Here is an 18,511-nt window from a genome sequence, read left to right as displayed (position 1 = left end):
TCTCATAAAGATAGTCCGATATTTGTGGTCGTTCCCAGTCTAGTTCCAACTACTTTTAGCTTTTTCTCCTATCACTGCACCAACCACCTCTCCTCAATGTCCCTAAGACATATCAGGCTAACTTCTACCCTAGTGATGTGAATGGAGGATGCAGGAAGTGTACAGTGACCTATATGGAAAGTGTGATGATCAGAGAGTGATTGATTTAGTGACATACGCAAACCTGAGACTTTTGTAAAGTATACAATATTGGACATTCAGAATGCTGTGTCCTGTACAGTAATGTGTAAAGATTCATAGAAAGACTGAGAAGTAGATCTGAGAACCTCCTTAGGCCTCAGAAACAATCTTGGAAGGGACCCTGAAATTGGAGACAAGCCTCAAATAATTTCTCCTTCATCCGATTTGTACTTCTAGAGTAAGGAAACTCCAAATCCTTCTTTCCTCTATGTCTATAGACTTAACACTTGCATATATGTGACTTTACGTAACTAGCGTCTCTATGAAAGAAAACGTGTCTGTATGCCTGTGTTTTGTGGGTGAACAAACTCCAAGATTCAGTCTCTTTGAGTCTGCATCCTCATCCAAGGCTACATGGCCTGAGGCTGGAGTGCCCCGGACCACTGAGCGGATGCCTTATTGGGATGGAAGATGATGAGAGAATCCTCAGTCCCATCCAAATAGTTCCCGGGAGCATCTCTGCCAGCGTCGCCTTAGAAACCAGCTTGGACCGAGGGGCGGGACTGGATGAAGGTGTGGGGGAGGGGTACCAGGTTGCCTGGATTTGGGGCTCAATTGATTTTGGGGATTTCTCCCACGTCCAGTCCCTGGAACCGTTTCTCTGTTCACCCCAGTCATCCCCCACCCCCAATCTTAAGAGTAGGCGTGGCTATCTTCTCAGAAGAGAACGCAGTTTGCCGGGGGTGGGAGGGTGGGAGGGGGAGGGGGCTCCACCTTGGAGGGGACGGAAAGGGAGGGAGGTGCTAAGGGAGGGGAAAGGGGCGGAGGAAGGAACCGCATTCCAAGCTCAAGCAAGGGCTGGGACCACTGCCGCCCCCGCCCTCCAGCCACAGTCTCCGCCGCTGCAAAACCTACTCTAGAACTGGGGACTGGGGACGGGTGCCCAGGCCTGGACCACTGCACTGTGTACTGCCTAGAAGGAACCGTGAGCCTCTGAAGAGACGATTCAGCACCTGGACAGTGGTGGTGCCTGGTAGGGAGGTGGGCCGCAGCCGGAACCAGGAAGATTGGGGAGAGGGTGCTCCTGGGTCTGGGAAGGGTTTGGGGTGATTTGGACTATCCCCGGGGCCAGTGAACTGGACATCCGTGAGTTTAAACACTCGCAGTTCGAGCTGGGCCCTAAGAGGAGAGGACCCTTACTACATCTGTCCCCTTCTCCGTGCCTCTGAGTGCTTAGCTGCTCCCCTCCCCCCACTCCTATCCAGAGGCCCTGCATATCCTTTCTGTGGAGGGGGAGGTGTGGATATATGAGGGAGAGATGAGGAAGATGGAGGGACTTGGGGGTCAGAGATAGGAGAATTGGCAGTAGTTGGTAGTGGTGGGGGTCTGGGAATAGGGGAGAGGATAATTAGAATAGGGTGGATCAGGGATGAGGAGGATGGACTGATTGAGGATAAAGATTGAGGGAACTGGGGGTGCCTGAGTTTTGAGGTATGGAAGTCTTTGGGATAGTGTTGGGGGATTGAGACCCTAAAAAGGCCTGCTCCAGCAATATTTGGGTGGTTATCACTAGAGCTGAAACACAGCCTTCAATCTGATTATACTTGGGCAGGAGTTTGGGGTGGGGGTGGGGCAGGGTTAATCAGACCTCCTCTCTTCCTTTGTAGACTTTTGGGGAGCAGTTCTCAAAGAAAATGTCTGTCTGGCACTGGGGTATAGAGAGGCCAGCAGCCTTTGGAGGAGGAAGAGGGAAGGATAAAATAGGGTGAAGAAGATAAAAAAAGCTCCAATAATCCATAGATTAGAGCAGGGTCAAATAATTGGGTACATCACCAATGTTGTTTTTGAAGAGCATCCATGAGTTCATTCAACAGACGTTTGTTAGGCACCTAATGTGTGCTAGACGCTGTGTGAAGCACTGGTAATTTGAAGACACAATTGAGACTCTTCGCTCAAGGAGTTTATATTCTATTGGAGTAAGAAAAATATACTTAGAAAATTAAATATAAACATGACCCAGGGAGTGTGTGTGTGTGTGGGTGGGAGGGGGTGAGCATCAGACCTGGTCTGTGGATGGAGCCCCAGGGCAGGAAGACTACATAGGATCTGAGTCTAGAAAGCAAGGGCACAAGATAATGGAGAGTATGCAGAGTATGGGTATCTGGGGCAGAACTTGACTGTGGGAAGGGGACTAGGTGAAAAAGTCTATATCTGGGAAAGGAGGGCAGAAAATGGTTTGGGTAGTATTGTCCAGGGTTTAGGGGGCAAGATTACTATACCTCCTCTCTCTTTTGGAGAACATGGCCTCCCAAGTCTGGCTCTAGGGGCATTAGGAGGAGACCTAGGAGCCTTAGATGAAGAACATCTCAGAGCCAGTTAAAGAATAAAATTGGGTCCAGAAGGAAAAGGGGTCTCCAGGCATCTCTGACATCAAGGCAATAATTCAGTTAGACATAAAAGTATGATGAATTTAATAGAGATAGTGAAATGGAGAAACCAGTTTCTAATCCTAGGAAGGGCAAAAGAGAGACAGAAACAGGAATAGAGGTAGATGAGAATGGGTGGGAAGGGAGGGACAGAAAAGAGAAATAGAGAAAGGGACACAGAGACAAAAAGATAGAGTCAGAGAGAGACAATAAAAGGACCAGAGAGGAAGAGGCAAAGGAAAAGGAATGAGAGCCAGAGAAATTCAGAGAAGGAGACACTGATTCAAAAAGAGGTACAGACAAAGGCAGGCAGAGAAAACAGCATGAGTGGAAGACCTAGCTCCCATAAGTTAGAGACAGGTGAGATAAGGGACCTAGAGGTGGAGACATGAATAAAATAATTTTACATGTTTTCTTCCACCCTGGGATACCTAGTGTTTTCCCAGTCTCTTTCTGATAGTGAGGTTTTCATGAGTTTCAGAAACTTTGTTTCTGAATATATTTTGGTGATATGACAATAGCCTGAGATCAGTGTTTGAGTTATGAGTAAGGAGAATATGTACTGCAGATAGCAGAACCTGCAAGTTTGGGGTCAAAGAGAACTGAACAGTGGAGGATGATATTAAGTATTATAGCTCTCTCTGGCTCAGTTTCTACAGGCCTATCAATGAAAGACTGAGTCCTAGATAAGCGAGAAAGAGGCAAGGATTGTATATAGGTGTGTATGCACATGAGGTCATGGCCACAGCTATGTGTATACACAGCTTTGAATATTTTAAGAACTTAATAAATGGTTGCTGAATGCATGTGTGATAGAGTGTAATAGATACTAGGAGAGGGGAAGGAGCCAGGCTCTTTTCCTATCTGTACCTTAAATCATAGAATCATAGAACCACAAAATCTTAGAGTTGGAAGAGGACTTGGGTCATCTAGTTTAAACTTTACTCAAGCACAAGTCTTTTCTATAGGATTTTAGGTAAGTTATCATTTAGTCTACTTTTTAGTACTGCAAATGACAGAGTGCTAAACACTTAAAGAAGGATTCCGCTTCTGGACAGCTGACTGTTAGGAAATTTTTCTTTATATGGAATCAAAATTTGTCTCTGTTATTCTCACTGATTTGTCTTATTTTTGCCTTCAGGGACTGATTATAACAAGTTTAATCATTTTTCTATTTGACATCCCTTCCAGATAGCTGAAGACAACTATCATAGCCTCTATAAGTATTCTCTTCTCTAGGCTAATCATCTCAAATCCCTTCAAGTGATCCTCATGTAGCGTGGTTTTCAGCTTTCAGTTCCTTCACCATCTGGTCATCATCCTGGGGGTCCCATGTCTTGGGCCCTCTCTTTTCTCTACAATCTCTTTCTTGCTTACCTCATCATCATCCATAGGTTTAAATATCATTTCTATTCAGATGAATCCAAGATCTATATATCCAGACCTAGTATCTCTACTGAGTTCCAGTTCTTCATTATCAACCACCTATTGTATATTTCAGACTCAGAATTCTGTGGGCCTCTCCAAGTCAACATGTCTAAAACAGAACTCATCTTTCTCCCCTACCCACCTCTTCTATGAACTTCTCTTTTTCTATTGTGTGTACTACTACCACGGTCACAATCTTGGAGTAATCCTCAGCTCCTCACTCTCATCCTTACCTTTTCTACCTCTATAATACCTCTCACATCCATCTCCCTTTTAAAAATCATATGGCTACTACTGTATCTCAGGTCCTCATCATATCTTTTCTGGAATATTGCTGTAGCTTATTAATTGGTTTTCTTTCCTTGTCTCTCCTCCCTCTGGTCACACAGCTGTCAAAGTGATTTCCCTAAAGGACATGTCTGACCATATTGCTCCACTACTCAATAAATTCCAATGGGTCCTTAATACCTCTAAGGCTAAATTCAAATGTTGGCATTTAAAGCTCTTCACAACCTGAACACACCCCGCCTTTTTCAGCTTTATTATATTTATTTATTTATTTATTCTGCAGGAACTCTGTAGTTTAGCTAAACTGGCCTTCTTCCCATTTCTTACACACAGCATTCTATCTCCTATTGCTATACCTTTTTATAGTTACCTTTGCCTGGAATTCACTTCCTTCTCCTCTCTCCCTGGTAGAATCCCTCCTTATCTTCAAAGCTTAGGTCATTTCATTTTCTACATAAGACTTTTCTTGTTCTTCTAAGCTACTAGTGTCTTAGTCTTTTCATCCCCAGTTGTCTTATATTTATGTGTTTATTTTGTATACCCTTATGTATGTACAAGTCTCCCATGATGAAATGTTAGCTTCTTGAATAAAGGAACTGTTTCTTTTTCTTTCTTCTTTCTTTCTTTCTTTCTTTCTTTCTTTCTTTCTTTCTTTCTTTCTTTCTTTCTTTCTTTCTTTCTTTCTTTCTTTCCTTTTTTTTTTTGTCTTTCTATTCCCAGCACTAAGCTTAGTGCCTAGCTTGCTTAATAAATAAGTGCTGATTGATTGGTTGGTTTCATTGAAGCATGTCAATGTCCTTTCTAAGTTGTGGCACCCAAAATAGAATGCAGGACTCCAGGGTGATCTGGCCCCTTGGCCAGAGAATGGTAGGCCAATTGCTTTCCTCCTTCTGGACACTGTGTTTTTGTTAATATAGGTTAAGATATCTTCAGACTTTTCATTGTGGTGTCAAATTTGACTTCTATGTTACCAAATGGAGCTAACAGTCCACTGAAACTCCTAGATCTTTTTCACATAACCTGTTGTCTAGATATCTCTCACCTCTTCTGTACTTGATTTTTTAAGTGTAAATGTAAGATTTTTACATTTATTTTTATTAGTTTTGTCATATCACCCCCACCTTTTGAGATTCTTTGGCATTCCAGTTCTATCATACAGTGGATCTTTCTCAGCTTTTTTGTGTCATCTGTAAATTTGACAATAATGTTCTCTATCCTTGGTCTAAGCTATTGATAAAAACTTTATATAGTAAAGGGTATATAGAAATCATATGATATTCTTTGTTACATACTGCCATAAAGACAATTTTTTTCAGGGGTCTCTTGATTATTAACATCAATTGAGGCATTGTCTAAATGGAAAAGGGATGGTGAGGTGCTTTAGAAGCTCTGTATTGCAAATGATATCAATTTATGGTGACTGCCTAATGCTTTACAGAGCCTCCTGAATGAGGAACATGCTTATTTAAAACAGATTGGTTAAGTGATCTTTATAGGACAAAACAAATAGATGAAAATACCTATTATATAGATAGATAGTTAGAAGATTTGTTTGTTGAGTTAGTATATCAATATGCCAATAGACAATGAGCTGGACCTAGAAATGAATAAGAGGAAAAGAGCTGGCTAGATTGCATTTGGAAAATGATGTAGTGTTTTTTAACAATTCAAAACTGTTTCCTGACAGAAAAACCCTTCTTTTTACATCAGTGTTCTTGTGTTGATGGTTGATGGTTGAGGTCTCTGAAGGATCACAGTTGTGGGTGATATATGATGGGTACAAATAAACTTCAGCATATTTCCAATTATGAGCCATGTTCAAGAAATGAGATGTAAAGTCCTCTAGTAGAATGTAAACTCTTTGAGGTCAGGAACCATATTTTATTTTGTCTTTGCATTCCTGTCCTTAACCCTATGCTTTTCTCATGGTAGGTGCCCAAAAATGCTTGCTGGAGTGGAAGTAGTTGTATATATACTTAAAACAAATACTTAAACAACTCTATGATTTCTTCAGTGTGGATATTGTCTCCAACCATGTAGGTTGTGGCCCATCTTGTTCAACCCTAGTCTATGCCTTCCCATAAGTTTTCTTCAAGGATTCATTCAACATATCGATATCATGCTAGGGCCTTTCTTCCTTTATCTTAATTCCACGAGGACATACTGTATTTCACTGCGTAATAGTTGCAAATTTTAGGGCTAAGTATTTTTTTTTTTCAAAAATGTAGGGTGTGACCATTATGTGAAGTTTTTTTTTTTTTAAATTGTGCTGGTATTACTTAAAAAGTATTTATTACTAAACTGTCTTTGGTGCAATATTAGGATGCACAGAATACTCATGAATTAAATGCTGACAATGCTTGTGTGCTGAGAATTCTAGGCTTGCAGCTCATAATGTGTGCAAGATAAATGCATATCCATATGCCACAGGTGAATATATTGCTGCTCTGTTTACTTTTCAAGTGGTGTGACAAATAGAATTATACCACGTGATGATTATGTGATGAAAGATTATAAACCAATTTTTGGACTGGAAAAAAAAACAAAACAAAAAACTCAGGGTACAATGATTATGCAGAGAAATATGATAGGCTATTCACCAGTGATTCTTCACTCTTGTCAAACATTTTGATAATAGCCTTGATCTTGGTTTTTCTTCATAGTTCTTTATTTTATTTATTTATATTTTTTGAATTATCAATATTTTTTTTCCACTATCACCCCTATCCACACCCAATGGGAAAACAAAAGAGAAAGAAAGGAATAAACACAGAATTTTTACGTAAGTAGAGTTAAACAAAACAATTTCCCATGCTGGCTGTGTCCAAAAATGCATTTCTCATTCTGCATATTAGTCTGTTATGTTTTTGTACTGATGTAGGCAGCATTCTTCTTCATCAGTACTCTGGAATCATGGTTCTTCATTTTACTGATAAGTGTTTGAAATTTTTCAGAATTTTTCATTTTTACAATATTGATGTCATATATAAATTGTCTTCCTAGCTCTGCTCACTTTACTCTGAATAGTTCATACAAGTCTTCTCAGGGCTCTCTTTCTTCATTTCTTATAGAACAATAGCAAATTCCTTCTATGATACAAATATGGTCTTCATTCCTAAGCTAGGGAGGGTCAAAACAGAGAAAGAAAACTAGAGACCAATATCTCTAATGAATATTGATGCAAAAAATTTAAATATATTAGCAGAGACTATGGCAATATATCACAAATATACATTATGATTAGGTTGAATTTATACCAAGATGCTGCAAGGTACATAATTTTATGAACATGATTATATATAGCTATATAGTTTTATAAACATAATTGGCCACATTAATAAAAAGAACATAAAAATTATGTGATTATATCAATAGATGCAGAAAAAGCTTTTGACAAAATAAGATACACATTTCTGTTAAAGACTCTAGAAGAAAGGAATGAATGGACTTTTCCTTAGTGTGGTAAATAATAGCTTTCTAAAACAAAGAGCCAACATTATATATAATAGGGATGAGCTGTATTCCTTTCCAATAAAATCAAGGGTGAAGCAACAATGTCCATTGTTGACAAGAAATCCACCTATCATGCATCTCTCCGTTGCCCTCTGAGTAATACTTAGCTTTAATTCTTCATAAACTAGAGTGCTCCAGGACTCAGAATCCTTCAACAACACCAAAAAAATTGGTATTACGAAGATGGGCCTTTTCTTTAGGAAGAAGATCATAGCAGAACTCTGCAATTGCCCACAGTCACTTTGGTCCACTCTAATCCTCTTCTTTAATTCTGAGCCCAAATTGTCCTTTTACAGTGTCTGTTTGAAGTTATGTGTTCTGATGGGCGAATTCCATAGGTTGTCCATCACAGTTCAGTTCTGTGTGAGTTGTTAGGCCAAACTCTTTTGAGTAGTTATAGATTTCTTCCAGGAGGCTCTGCAGTATTGTTTGGAACAGGGTCATCTGGAGGACCTCACCATTTATAGGAAATTCCTTTTCAACTTGGGCTCTCGTCTGTAACTTCTCTACCACAGTGATAAACACATGTAACAATGTATCTTCCTGCTTTATGTCTTGCCTGATATTAATGATCAGATGGTTGTCAAACAAAGTTATCTGTTATGTCATTCAAGAAATATTGTATAATTTTAATACATGGGAGAAATATTGTAAAATAAGAGCTTTTAAGACAGAATTTCTTTCTACTGAATCAACCCAAAAAGCTTATGTTAATAGAATTTTAATAAAAGGATTTTAATAAAAGCTTATTTTTATAGTTAACAAACAATAAGAATGGTGGAATCTTAAATTCTATATATCTTTCAATCAATTGTGTCATAGTAAAGATGTGGTCTACTGTGTAACAGCTTGTGAAAATCTGCCTATTCTCTACATATACCCAAATCAAGGATGCCTTTGATGTATGTGTACAAAATATAATTTTAATTTATTTTATAATTTATTATTTGTAAAATTTTTATTTAGATTGGAAAGTGGGAATATAGGTTAGCCATTGTTGATGTTCTTCTATTAATCATCCTTTTGGTATTAATAAGGTCTGAAGTTTTTTTTGATGTATCTTCTCTTCATTGAATTTTTACATGTGTGTAACTTTTTGTATGGGGCAGCTAGGTGATGCAATAGATAAAGTACTGGGTTCCTGAGTTCAAATCTGGTTTCAGACATTAGCTCTGTAATCCTGAGCAAGTCACTTAATCCTGTTTGCCTCAGTTTCCTCCTCTGTAAAATGGGCTGGAGAAGGATATGGCCAAACTACTCCAGTATCTTTATAAAGAAAACCCCAAAATGGTCATGAAGAGTAGGACACAACTGAAAAATAACTAAACAAAACAGAAAAAACCTTTTGTATGGATCTCCTTTTTGTACACTTAGTCTAATCTACTTGGTTTTGTTCTTAGTGACATTTCTACCTCTTCTAGAAGTATGTCTAGCATGATGATATTAGAATCAAAAGGTTATGGCTCCTCTTTTCTTGATGATGAAAAAAAGTTTGTCTCAACCTTTTTTTAAAAAATAAATTAGAATCATTTAGGTGACCAATAACACACTGGACCTAGAGTCAGAAAGCTCTGAGTTCAAATCCTGCTTGAGACACTTACTAACTATATGACCCTATGTGACTCCCTGCATGTTACCTGCTATCTGCCTCTGTTTCCACATTTGTAAGATGGGGATAATAATAGCACCTGCATCATAGGGTTGTTATAAGGATAAAAGGAGATAATATTTGTAAAGCATTTTGCAAATCTTTTAAAAATTAATTTATTTTTAGTTTTCAACATTCAATTCCACAAGATTTTGAGTTCCAAAATTTTTTCCCATCTCTCCCCTCCCCCACCCGAAGATGGCATGCATTCTGAGTACCCCTTCCCCTGATCTGACCTCCCTTCTATCATCCTCCCCTCCGTCTTATCTCCTTCCCCTTCTATCTTCCTGTAAGGCAGGACAGTTTTCTATACCCCCTTGCCTGTATATCTTATTTCCCAGTTGCATGTAAAAACAAATTTTAACATTTGTTTTTAAAACTTTGGGTTCCAGATTTTCTCCCTTCCTCCCTGCCCACCCACTTTCATTGAGAAGGCAAGCAACTTGATACAGGTTATACATGTATAGTCATGCAAAACACTTCCATAATGGCCATGTTGTGAAAAGCTAACTATATTTCCCTTCATCCTATCCCAACCCCCCCCATTTATTCTATTCTCTCTTTTGACCCTGTCCCTCCTCAGAATTGTTTACTTCTGATTACCCCTTCCCCTAGTCTGCCCTCCCTTCTATCATCCCACCTCTCTTATCCCTTCCCTCCTATTTTCCTGTATGGTAAGATAATTTTCCATACCCAATTCAATGTGTATGTTATTCTCTCCTTAAACCAAATCCAATGAGAGTAAGAGTCATTCGTTCCCTCTCACCTCCCCCCTCTTCCCCTCCATGGTAAAATCTTTTTCTTCCCTCTTTTATGTGAGATAATTTATCCCATTCTCTCTCTCCCTTTTTCCTTCTCCCAGTACAATCCTCTCTCACCCCTTAATTTTATTTTTTAGATATTATCCCTTCATATTCAACTCACCCTGTGCCCTCTGTCTATATATATTCCATCCAACTACCCTAATATTGAGAAAGATCTCATGAGTTACAAGTATCATCTTTCCATGTAGGAATGTAAACAGTTCAACTTTGATAAGTCCCTTATGATTTCTCTTTTCTCTTTACCTTTTCATGCTTCTCTTGAATCTTGTATTTGAAAGTCAAAATTTCTATTCAGCTCTGGTCTTTTCATCAAGAATGCTTAAAAGTCCTTTATTTCACTGAATGTCCATTTTTTTTCCTTGAAGGATTATACTCAGTTTTACTGGGTAGGTGATTCTTGGTTGTAATCCTAGTTCCTTTGACCTCCAAGCTGCTAAATCTTGTGTTATCCTGATTATGTTTCCACAATACTTGAATTGTTTCTTTCTGGCTGTTTGAAATATTTTCTCCTTGATCTGGAAACTGTGGAATTTGTCTATAATATTCCTAGGAGTTTTTCTTTGGGGATCTCTTTCAGGATGTAATTGGTGGATTCCTTCAATTTCTATTTTACCCTCCAGAATATCAGGTTCTAGAATCTCAGGGCAGTTTTCCTTGATGATTTCTTGAAAGATGATGTGTAAGCTCCTTCGTTGATCATAGCTTTCAGATAGTCCAATACTTTTAAAATTATCTCTCCTGGGTCTATTTTCTAGGTCAGTTGTTTTTCCAATGAGATATTTCACATTTCCTTCTATTTTTCCATTCTTTTGGTTTTGTTTCATAATTTCTTGCTTTCTCATAAAGTCATTAGCTTCCATTTGCTCCATTCTAATTTTTATAAGGAAGTATTTTCTTCAGTTAGCTTTTGGACTTCTTTTTCCATCTGGCCAATTCTGCTTTTTAATGCACTCTTCTCCTTTTTTTGTATCTCTTTTGCCATTTGGGTTAGTCTATTTTTTAAGGTGTTATTTTCTTCAGTATTTTTTTGGGGGATCTCCTTTAGCAAGCTGTTGACTTGTTTTTCATGATTTTCTTGCATCACTCTCATTCCTCTTCCCAGTTTTTCCTCTACTTCTCTTACTTGCTTCTCAAAATCTTTTTTGAGCTCTTCCATGGCCTGGGACTGATTCATATTTTTCTTGGAGGTTTTGGATGTAGGAGCTTTGACTTTGTTGTCTTCTTCTGGTTGTATGTTTTGATCTTCTTTGTCACCAAAGAAAGATTCTGTGGTCTGACTTTTTTCCCACTATTTGTTCATGTTCCCAGCCAATTACTTGACTATTAAACTCTTTGTTAAGGTAGGGGTCTGCTTCCAGTGTGGAGAATGTACTGTCTCAAGCTTCAGGGGTTTTGTGTAGCTGTTTTCAGAGATACTTCTAGGGATTTATACATTTTCAGTTCTTCCAATATGGTCTGATCAAAGGTGAGGTGTGTACTCTTCCTGGCCTGTACTTTGGTCTATGAGTGACTACAAGCACTCTTTTCTGCCTTGGAACTGTGAGGAAGATTCCCTCTTCACTGCCGCCATAAGCTCCACCATGCCAGTGCTCCTCCTTGCCTCAGGAATGCCACCTACAACTGGGACCCAGATCCAAGCACAGGCAAAGCAAGAGAATCCTGCCTCAGCACCAGCAAAGAGATTCCTGCAATCCCCCTCTGATCAGCTGCTCGATCCCCTCTCTCTGTTGGCCAAGAGCTCTGGAAGCAGCCACCACCCCAGGACTGCACCTGGATGGGGGCCAGACCAAGCTCCTCTCTCACCAAGGTCTGATAGACCTTTCCTACTGATCTTCTAAGTTGTCTTTGGCATTTGTAGGTTGAGAAGTCTGGAAACCACCACAACGACCCTTGATTCAGTCCCCTGAGGCGTGCCCCAAGTTCGCTGAGGCCTGGTCCTTGCCTACGCAGCCCATGCTGAGTTGTGTTCCTCTTTCATCCTGTACAACAGACCTTTCCCATCAACCATCCAGGTTGTCTTGGGCTGGAAATTTGTTTCACTCTGTCTTTTTGTGGGTTCTGCTGCTCTAGAATTTGTTTAGAGCCATTTTTTACAGGTATTTGGAGGGTTTTGGGGGAGAGCTCAAGTAAGTCACTGCTTTTACTCCGCCATCTTGGCTCCACCCCCCTACATTTTGCAAATTTTAAAGCACATTATAAATACTAGTTATTATTTTCATGATAAAAATCTTTCTAGATCATTTTCATTTTTTGTCTATCATCCTGTCTGCTTAATTTTCTTTTGATGACTTTGCTTAGCTGGGTCTCTTACCAAGCTTTCTTTAAACTGGCTTTCTCCTCCACTGCATCTCTCTGTCTTATAGAAAATACTGCTTTTAATCTTCTACCATCCTCCTCTATGAGATTTTACAAAGGAGTTTATATTCTAAACTTGTGTTATTCTTACCTGCAATATGGCAAGTATGACAAACACTTGACTAAATGTTTGCTGACTAAGGTGCTTTTCAGGTTCTGTGTATCTCCTCATTACATCAATTGCTTTGCATTGGTTGAACTTCTGTATGAAATTTTTGTATTGTTTGCTGTTTCCTTTGTTTATATCCCATTTTTTAATGTCAGTAATTTTTTTTTAATGTCAAGTTGGGTTTTTTTAACTGAATACTGTAAAAATAAGAACATTTTTATTCTTCTAGCTTTGCATTAATTTTGATCCTTGCTTTAACAAGTCAGTGATCTGACTATATAGAGACTACTGATGCAAGAATGCCTTTCATATCAATAATGCCATTTCCTGATTGTCAGATATATTTAGTTTCATATTTTGTGATTTTATTGAGTGCTTATCATATTATATGTCTACTGAATCTTTTTTTGAATAAAATATTAATAGTGTATATGTGTGGGACTTCTATGTAGTCCACAAGTGTTTGGCAGCTCTCTTTCTTTTTATTGACCCATAGCTAGATAGTCAGTGAGAGAGGCTGTTGAAATTGGTGTTACATTTCTCCCCATTGTAAAAAAAAATTCAATCCCTTGAAAAATAATTGGGGGGGTACTTTATACCAAATCTATGTTTATGTTTTGTACTATATAAAAATATTTTCATTACATATTTTATAACATTATTATATTGTACATTATAATTTATTATATATTTATGTTAGATACTATATATAAATCTATTTTTTATAATGCAAAGCACCAATAGATAGGCAACTTTAATGATAAAAATACAATATTGTAATAGTAATAATACTTAAATATTCTAACAGTGAATAATCAGTAACACTGATGGTAATACATAAATGCAAAACGCTGAATATACATATCAAATAGTACAAAGCAACATTTCCTATCATTCAGCAATGTTGACATCTAGCTGAATGGGTAACTACTCTTTCTGCTACATTATTATTTAGCCTGTTTATAGATTGGTTGTTTCTAATTCTTTAATGATCCATTGATCTTTCTACATCTGTATCTAAGTTGCTTGACAGCATAGGCTCTCGACTATTATTTCTAAATTTGATGATATATCTCTTTACTCTAAAGGACTTTATAAATTAGGTTTTTGGCAGTAAGTGTCCTGCCTCTGGCTCTTCCCTTTCCCCTCCCCTCTCCAATCCTTGTCTGAACTGGGATCTTCCCCAGTTCTATGCAAAATTATCAGGATTTTATATAATGATGTTTGCTTTATTCTGTGGAGCACCTTTGTTAGGAATTCTTCCCTGCTGCTACACCTTCCAAACTGGACCACCAGAGGCCATGCCTGAAAGGAATGAAGCAATTTGGCTTAGCATTCCTTGGGACCTTGTGTCCTTATTTTCACATGGTTATAGTCCACTCTGTATACCATTTCCCTCCCCCAGGGAAATATAACAAAATACCACTACTATTGTCTCTTTAAAAGAGTATGTTAATGGATTACTCCCCATCTTTGAGACTTACTAGGCCATAATTCCCTCCCCTCGAGATCACTTCCATATACATATACATATACATACACATACACATATACATATACATATACATATACATATACATATACATATATATAGACATAGACATAAAGACATATACATGTACACGTACACCTGCACACACACACACACACACACACACACACACACACACACACAGTCTCATTAGAATATAAGCTCCCAAAGGGCAGGGACTATCTCTCTTGTATTTGTATCCTCAGCCTTCTACATAGTGCTTGGAACATAGTGAGTGGTTAATAAATGTTTTTCACTCATTCTGTAGTGACTCGGAAGCAAGCTGGGCTTCAATGTTCTTAAGCCACCATTTCATGTAGCATTTTACTTTTGAGCTTCTTTTAACAAATGTCTTTTGTATTAAGGTGGAACTTTGTTTCAGTTTCTAAACATTTCTTTTATATACTTATGAATATCTAGAATTCTTGTAAATGTGTGTCTTTGTGCTACTTTACTTTTCAATTTTTTTTAACTAAGATTTCATGTTTAAGCATTTCTGTTTATCAATTTCTCCAGTATTTTAACACCAAAGTGTTGGATCCTGTCAGTGCACCTGGCATTTTTGCATGATAGATTGGGAGATTTAATTCATGGATTACTGCTTGGTCGTTCTAGCCCTTACCTTTCTATGAATTACCCGGTCCTTTGGCTTTTCTTTTGAATATTCATATAATATGTTTATTTTTATTCTCTGAGTCTATTCCTAAAATCAGAAAACCTCTATGAATTTTCAGTTCAAAATATCATAATACTTATTAAGCCTATCAATCTCCATGTTTAAAATAGTGATAATGTAAAATTTACAGGTATCAAACTAATAATGCTAAATTTTTATTTAGGTAGGGTAGGGGCACAGTAGATAGAGCAGTGGGCCTGGAGTCAAGAAGACCTAAATTCAAATGTGGCTTTGCATAGTTATTAGCGGTGTGACCTTGGGCCAAGTCAGTTAATCTTTGTTGTCTGCTTAATTTTCCTCATCTGTAAAATGGAGATAATAATAGCACCTACCTTTCAGGGGACTTATGAGGATCAAAGAAATAGCATCTATAAAGCATTCTACAAAATCTTAAAGTGATATATATAGCTATAAATGCTAGCTATTATTATTACTATTAAACATATATTTTATATAGTAATAAACAATTAAATGACAGTTACAGGTAATTAATTGTAGCAAATAAAACAGTAAAACAGGTGTTATTATCAGCAACACTGTCAATTACTTTGTATTTATGATTCTATGAGAAAATGCCTATGAGAAAGGAAAAAAAAATATTACTTAAAAATTCCCACTCTAAGTAAGGAGGTAAAAAATTTTGTGACTGGTGTTAACATTTTCCTTTTTACAAAATATTTGGACTAAATGATCTTTAATCTGCCAAACAGCTCCAAGTTTTAATCAATTAAGGGATCTTAGAAGTGATTCCCTTTGGCCTTTAGAGATCCCCAGAGCCTGAAACCCATATGGGACATTTTGAGGACATTTATGGGGATAAAGGCCACCTGTTGTTGGAGGAAAACTCAGCTCTAGTGTCTCCTTAGATGAGCTTGTAGGAAGTAGGAAAGAGGACTGATAGACTTAGGGGACTGGGGCTGCGGTACTTGAGGGACTGGGAAACTGAGGGAGTAAGATCCTCTGGTTCCTCTATATCTTTGTGCTACAGATCAAGCTGAATCACTGAGGGGTCCCTGGGGTATAGAGGAAGACTAAGGCTGTGGGACATGACCTCGGGATAAATAGAGGATTGAATGCTGAAAAAATATTAGTGATGGAAGAAGACCCATGGTTGGTGAGCCTGCTCTGTTGACCATTCATTTGGAGGAAGGGGTTACCTTAACCTAAGTCTCTGGTTCCTGAGTGAGGGGGAGGGTCTGGATAAGGGTTAGGATCAGAGATTACCTTCTCCCTAAGGCAGTTTGGTGTAGCTAAGACCATGTTCTGATGCCATCACCATATTTCTTCTGGTTTTCCTCAGGTGGTGTGTTTGGGCCCAGATCGAGGTCCAGGTGTGTGAAGGGTCCCAAGGAGTGGATGCCAGACAGGTGGAAGCCCATAGAGAAGCTCCAGAGTGTAGTTGTGGTCCCACCCAGGCCTCACCTTATTCTCATCCCCAGATGTTGGAAGGTTTCCCTTTAACAAGAAGCCACAGTGTTGCACCCCCATTCCTGAAGAAGAGGTCTCCCATCCTCTGTGGTGTGAAGGAATTTTCTCCATGTGGACTGAATGAAGGCCCTAGATCCAACTTCATTTGGAGCATGCTTGGAGTGTATCGAGTGCTGAAGAAGTCCCTTATCTCTGGCTTACCTCAGGTTCTTTGTGAATAGGGGGCTGACCACAGGTCCTAGGGCCTCAGGGTAAGACTTCAAACTCTTGAGATATAGAAACCTGACTTCAAGCTCCAGAAGGGACTTGGTGGGTTGACTTCAGGTTTCAGGGGCTTAGAGAGACAACTTCGGACCCTAGACCTTTGGCCCTCAAATGTGAGGTTCTTGGAGGAGGGGAGGGAGGCCAAGAGGCAGCTAAGGCTCACCATGGTTCTTCCACCACCAGACAAGCGCCACGTGTGCCTGACCACAGTGGTCATCATGAGTAGCATGGCCTTCATGGATGCCTACCTTGTGGAGCAGAGCCAGGGCCCACGGAAGATTGGCGTGTGTATCATCGTGTTGGTGGGTGATGTGTGCTTCTTGCTTGTCCTGCGGTATGTGGCCGTGTGGGTTGGGGCTGAGGTGCGCACTGCAAAGCGTGGCTATGCCATGATCCTCTGGTTCCTCTATATCTTTGTGCTACAGATCAAGCTTTACTTCATTTTCCAGAACTACAAGGCTGCCCGGCGTGGTGCCGCTGATCCGGTTGCACGCAAGGCGCTGACACTCCTATTGTCCGTGTGTGTGCCAGGACTCTTCCTGCTGCTTGTGGCCCTGGACAGCATGGAGTATGTGCGCACTTTCCGCAAAAAGGAGGATCTGCGTGGCCGCCTCTTCTGGGTGGCCTTGGATCTGCTTGACCTGCTGGACATTCAGGCAAACCTTTGGGAGCCTCCACGCACAGGGCTGCCTCTCTGGGCTGAGGGCCTTATGTTTTTTTACTGCTACATGTTGCTGCTTATCCTGCCCTGTGTGTCACTCAGTGAGATCAGCATGCAGGGTGAGCATATTTCCCCTCAGAAGATGATGCTCTACCCTGTGCTCAGCCTGGTCACTGTCAATGTGGTCACTGTCCTAGTGCGTGCTGCCAATATGGTGCTCTTCCATGACAGTCGAGTCTCTACTATCTTCATTGGCAAGAATGTGGTAGCATTGGCTACTAAAACCTGTACCTTCTTGGAGTACCGGCGCCAGGTTCGCGACTTCCCACCCCCTCATGGAGCACTTGCCCTTGAATTGCAACCACCTCAACCCCCCCCACCCCAATTGCTGCACAACTCAGTGCCTCATGCACCACCCATTCACAGTGGCCCTGGTGCCCCCCATGGGCCTTCCCCTACTCGGGACACACTGGACACGTGACAGGTACTGCCTACCGTGGCCCCTGCTCATGTGGATGAAGCTTGGGCACATGAATCTATGGAGGGACTGGTGGGTGGGCAAGGAGCACATGTGGTTTGCATGGGATAGCAGGGCCAGAGCCAGAATGGGAGGAGCTCCCACCTTCCTTACAATCAGGCTCAGCCTGGGATCCTCGAAGCCTCTTCATCTCAGGAAAAATCTGGGGTGTCCCTGAAAACCAAATGGATCCTCCAATCCTTGGACCACCCTCCCTGGGCCAGAGAATTTCCCAGGGCATTTTGAGGACTGTCAGGGCTACTTAATCCAGGCCAGGCTAATTGAGTTGTAGCCCTGGGAATGAATCCTCCTTTTATTGGATAGAGAGGGCAAAGGGAGGATGAGTGTTTCCCATGTTCCCTGAATTTAGGCCTGTGGATCTGTCATTTTAAAGACTCCTTTACAATTTTCTATTCCAAGACTGGGCTTTCAGAGTCAATATTCAATAATTTTAGGCCCCAGGGTACTTTTGGGATTCAGAGATTGGCTCATAGTATATGAGATGCATGTGACAGATTGGCTCTATGGGCTGGCGGCTGGTGGCTCTATGGGGGTGATAAAGACGCAGCTTCCTATTTCTCTGTCTTTAGGATTTCCTAATCTGTCTATTCTGGGTCACTAGCACTTTCCCTGGGAGATGTTTGCATCTTATTGAGACATCAC

The 18,511-nt window shown here is 39.9% G+C and overlaps 1 protein-coding gene across 1 annotated transcript; it reads left to right on the top strand.

The window, feature by feature from the left end:
• The first annotated feature begins 1,208 nt into the window (after nt 1-1,208).
• Nucleotides 1,209-17,812, top strand: TMEM121 (transmembrane protein 121). The gene is made up of 2 exons (XM_027842832.1): nt 1,209-1,221; nt 16,279-17,812. Exon 2 carries the CDS (start codon nt 16,835-16,837, stop codon nt 17,810-17,812), a length of 978 nt encoding a protein of 325 aa, XP_027698633.1. The 5' UTR covers nt 1,209-1,221; nt 16,279-16,834.
• Nucleotides 17,813-18,511: the final 699 nt, after the last annotated feature.

The sequence above is a fragment of the Vombatus ursinus genome, unplaced genomic scaffold, assembly GCF_900497805.2.
Source record: "Vombatus ursinus unplaced genomic scaffold, bare-nosed wombat genome assembly UNPS02014890.1, whole genome shotgun sequence".
Lineage (NCBI taxonomy): Eukaryota > Metazoa > Chordata > Mammalia > Diprotodontia > Vombatidae > Vombatus > Vombatus ursinus.
This window is presented reverse-complemented; position numbering and strand designations above follow the sequence as displayed.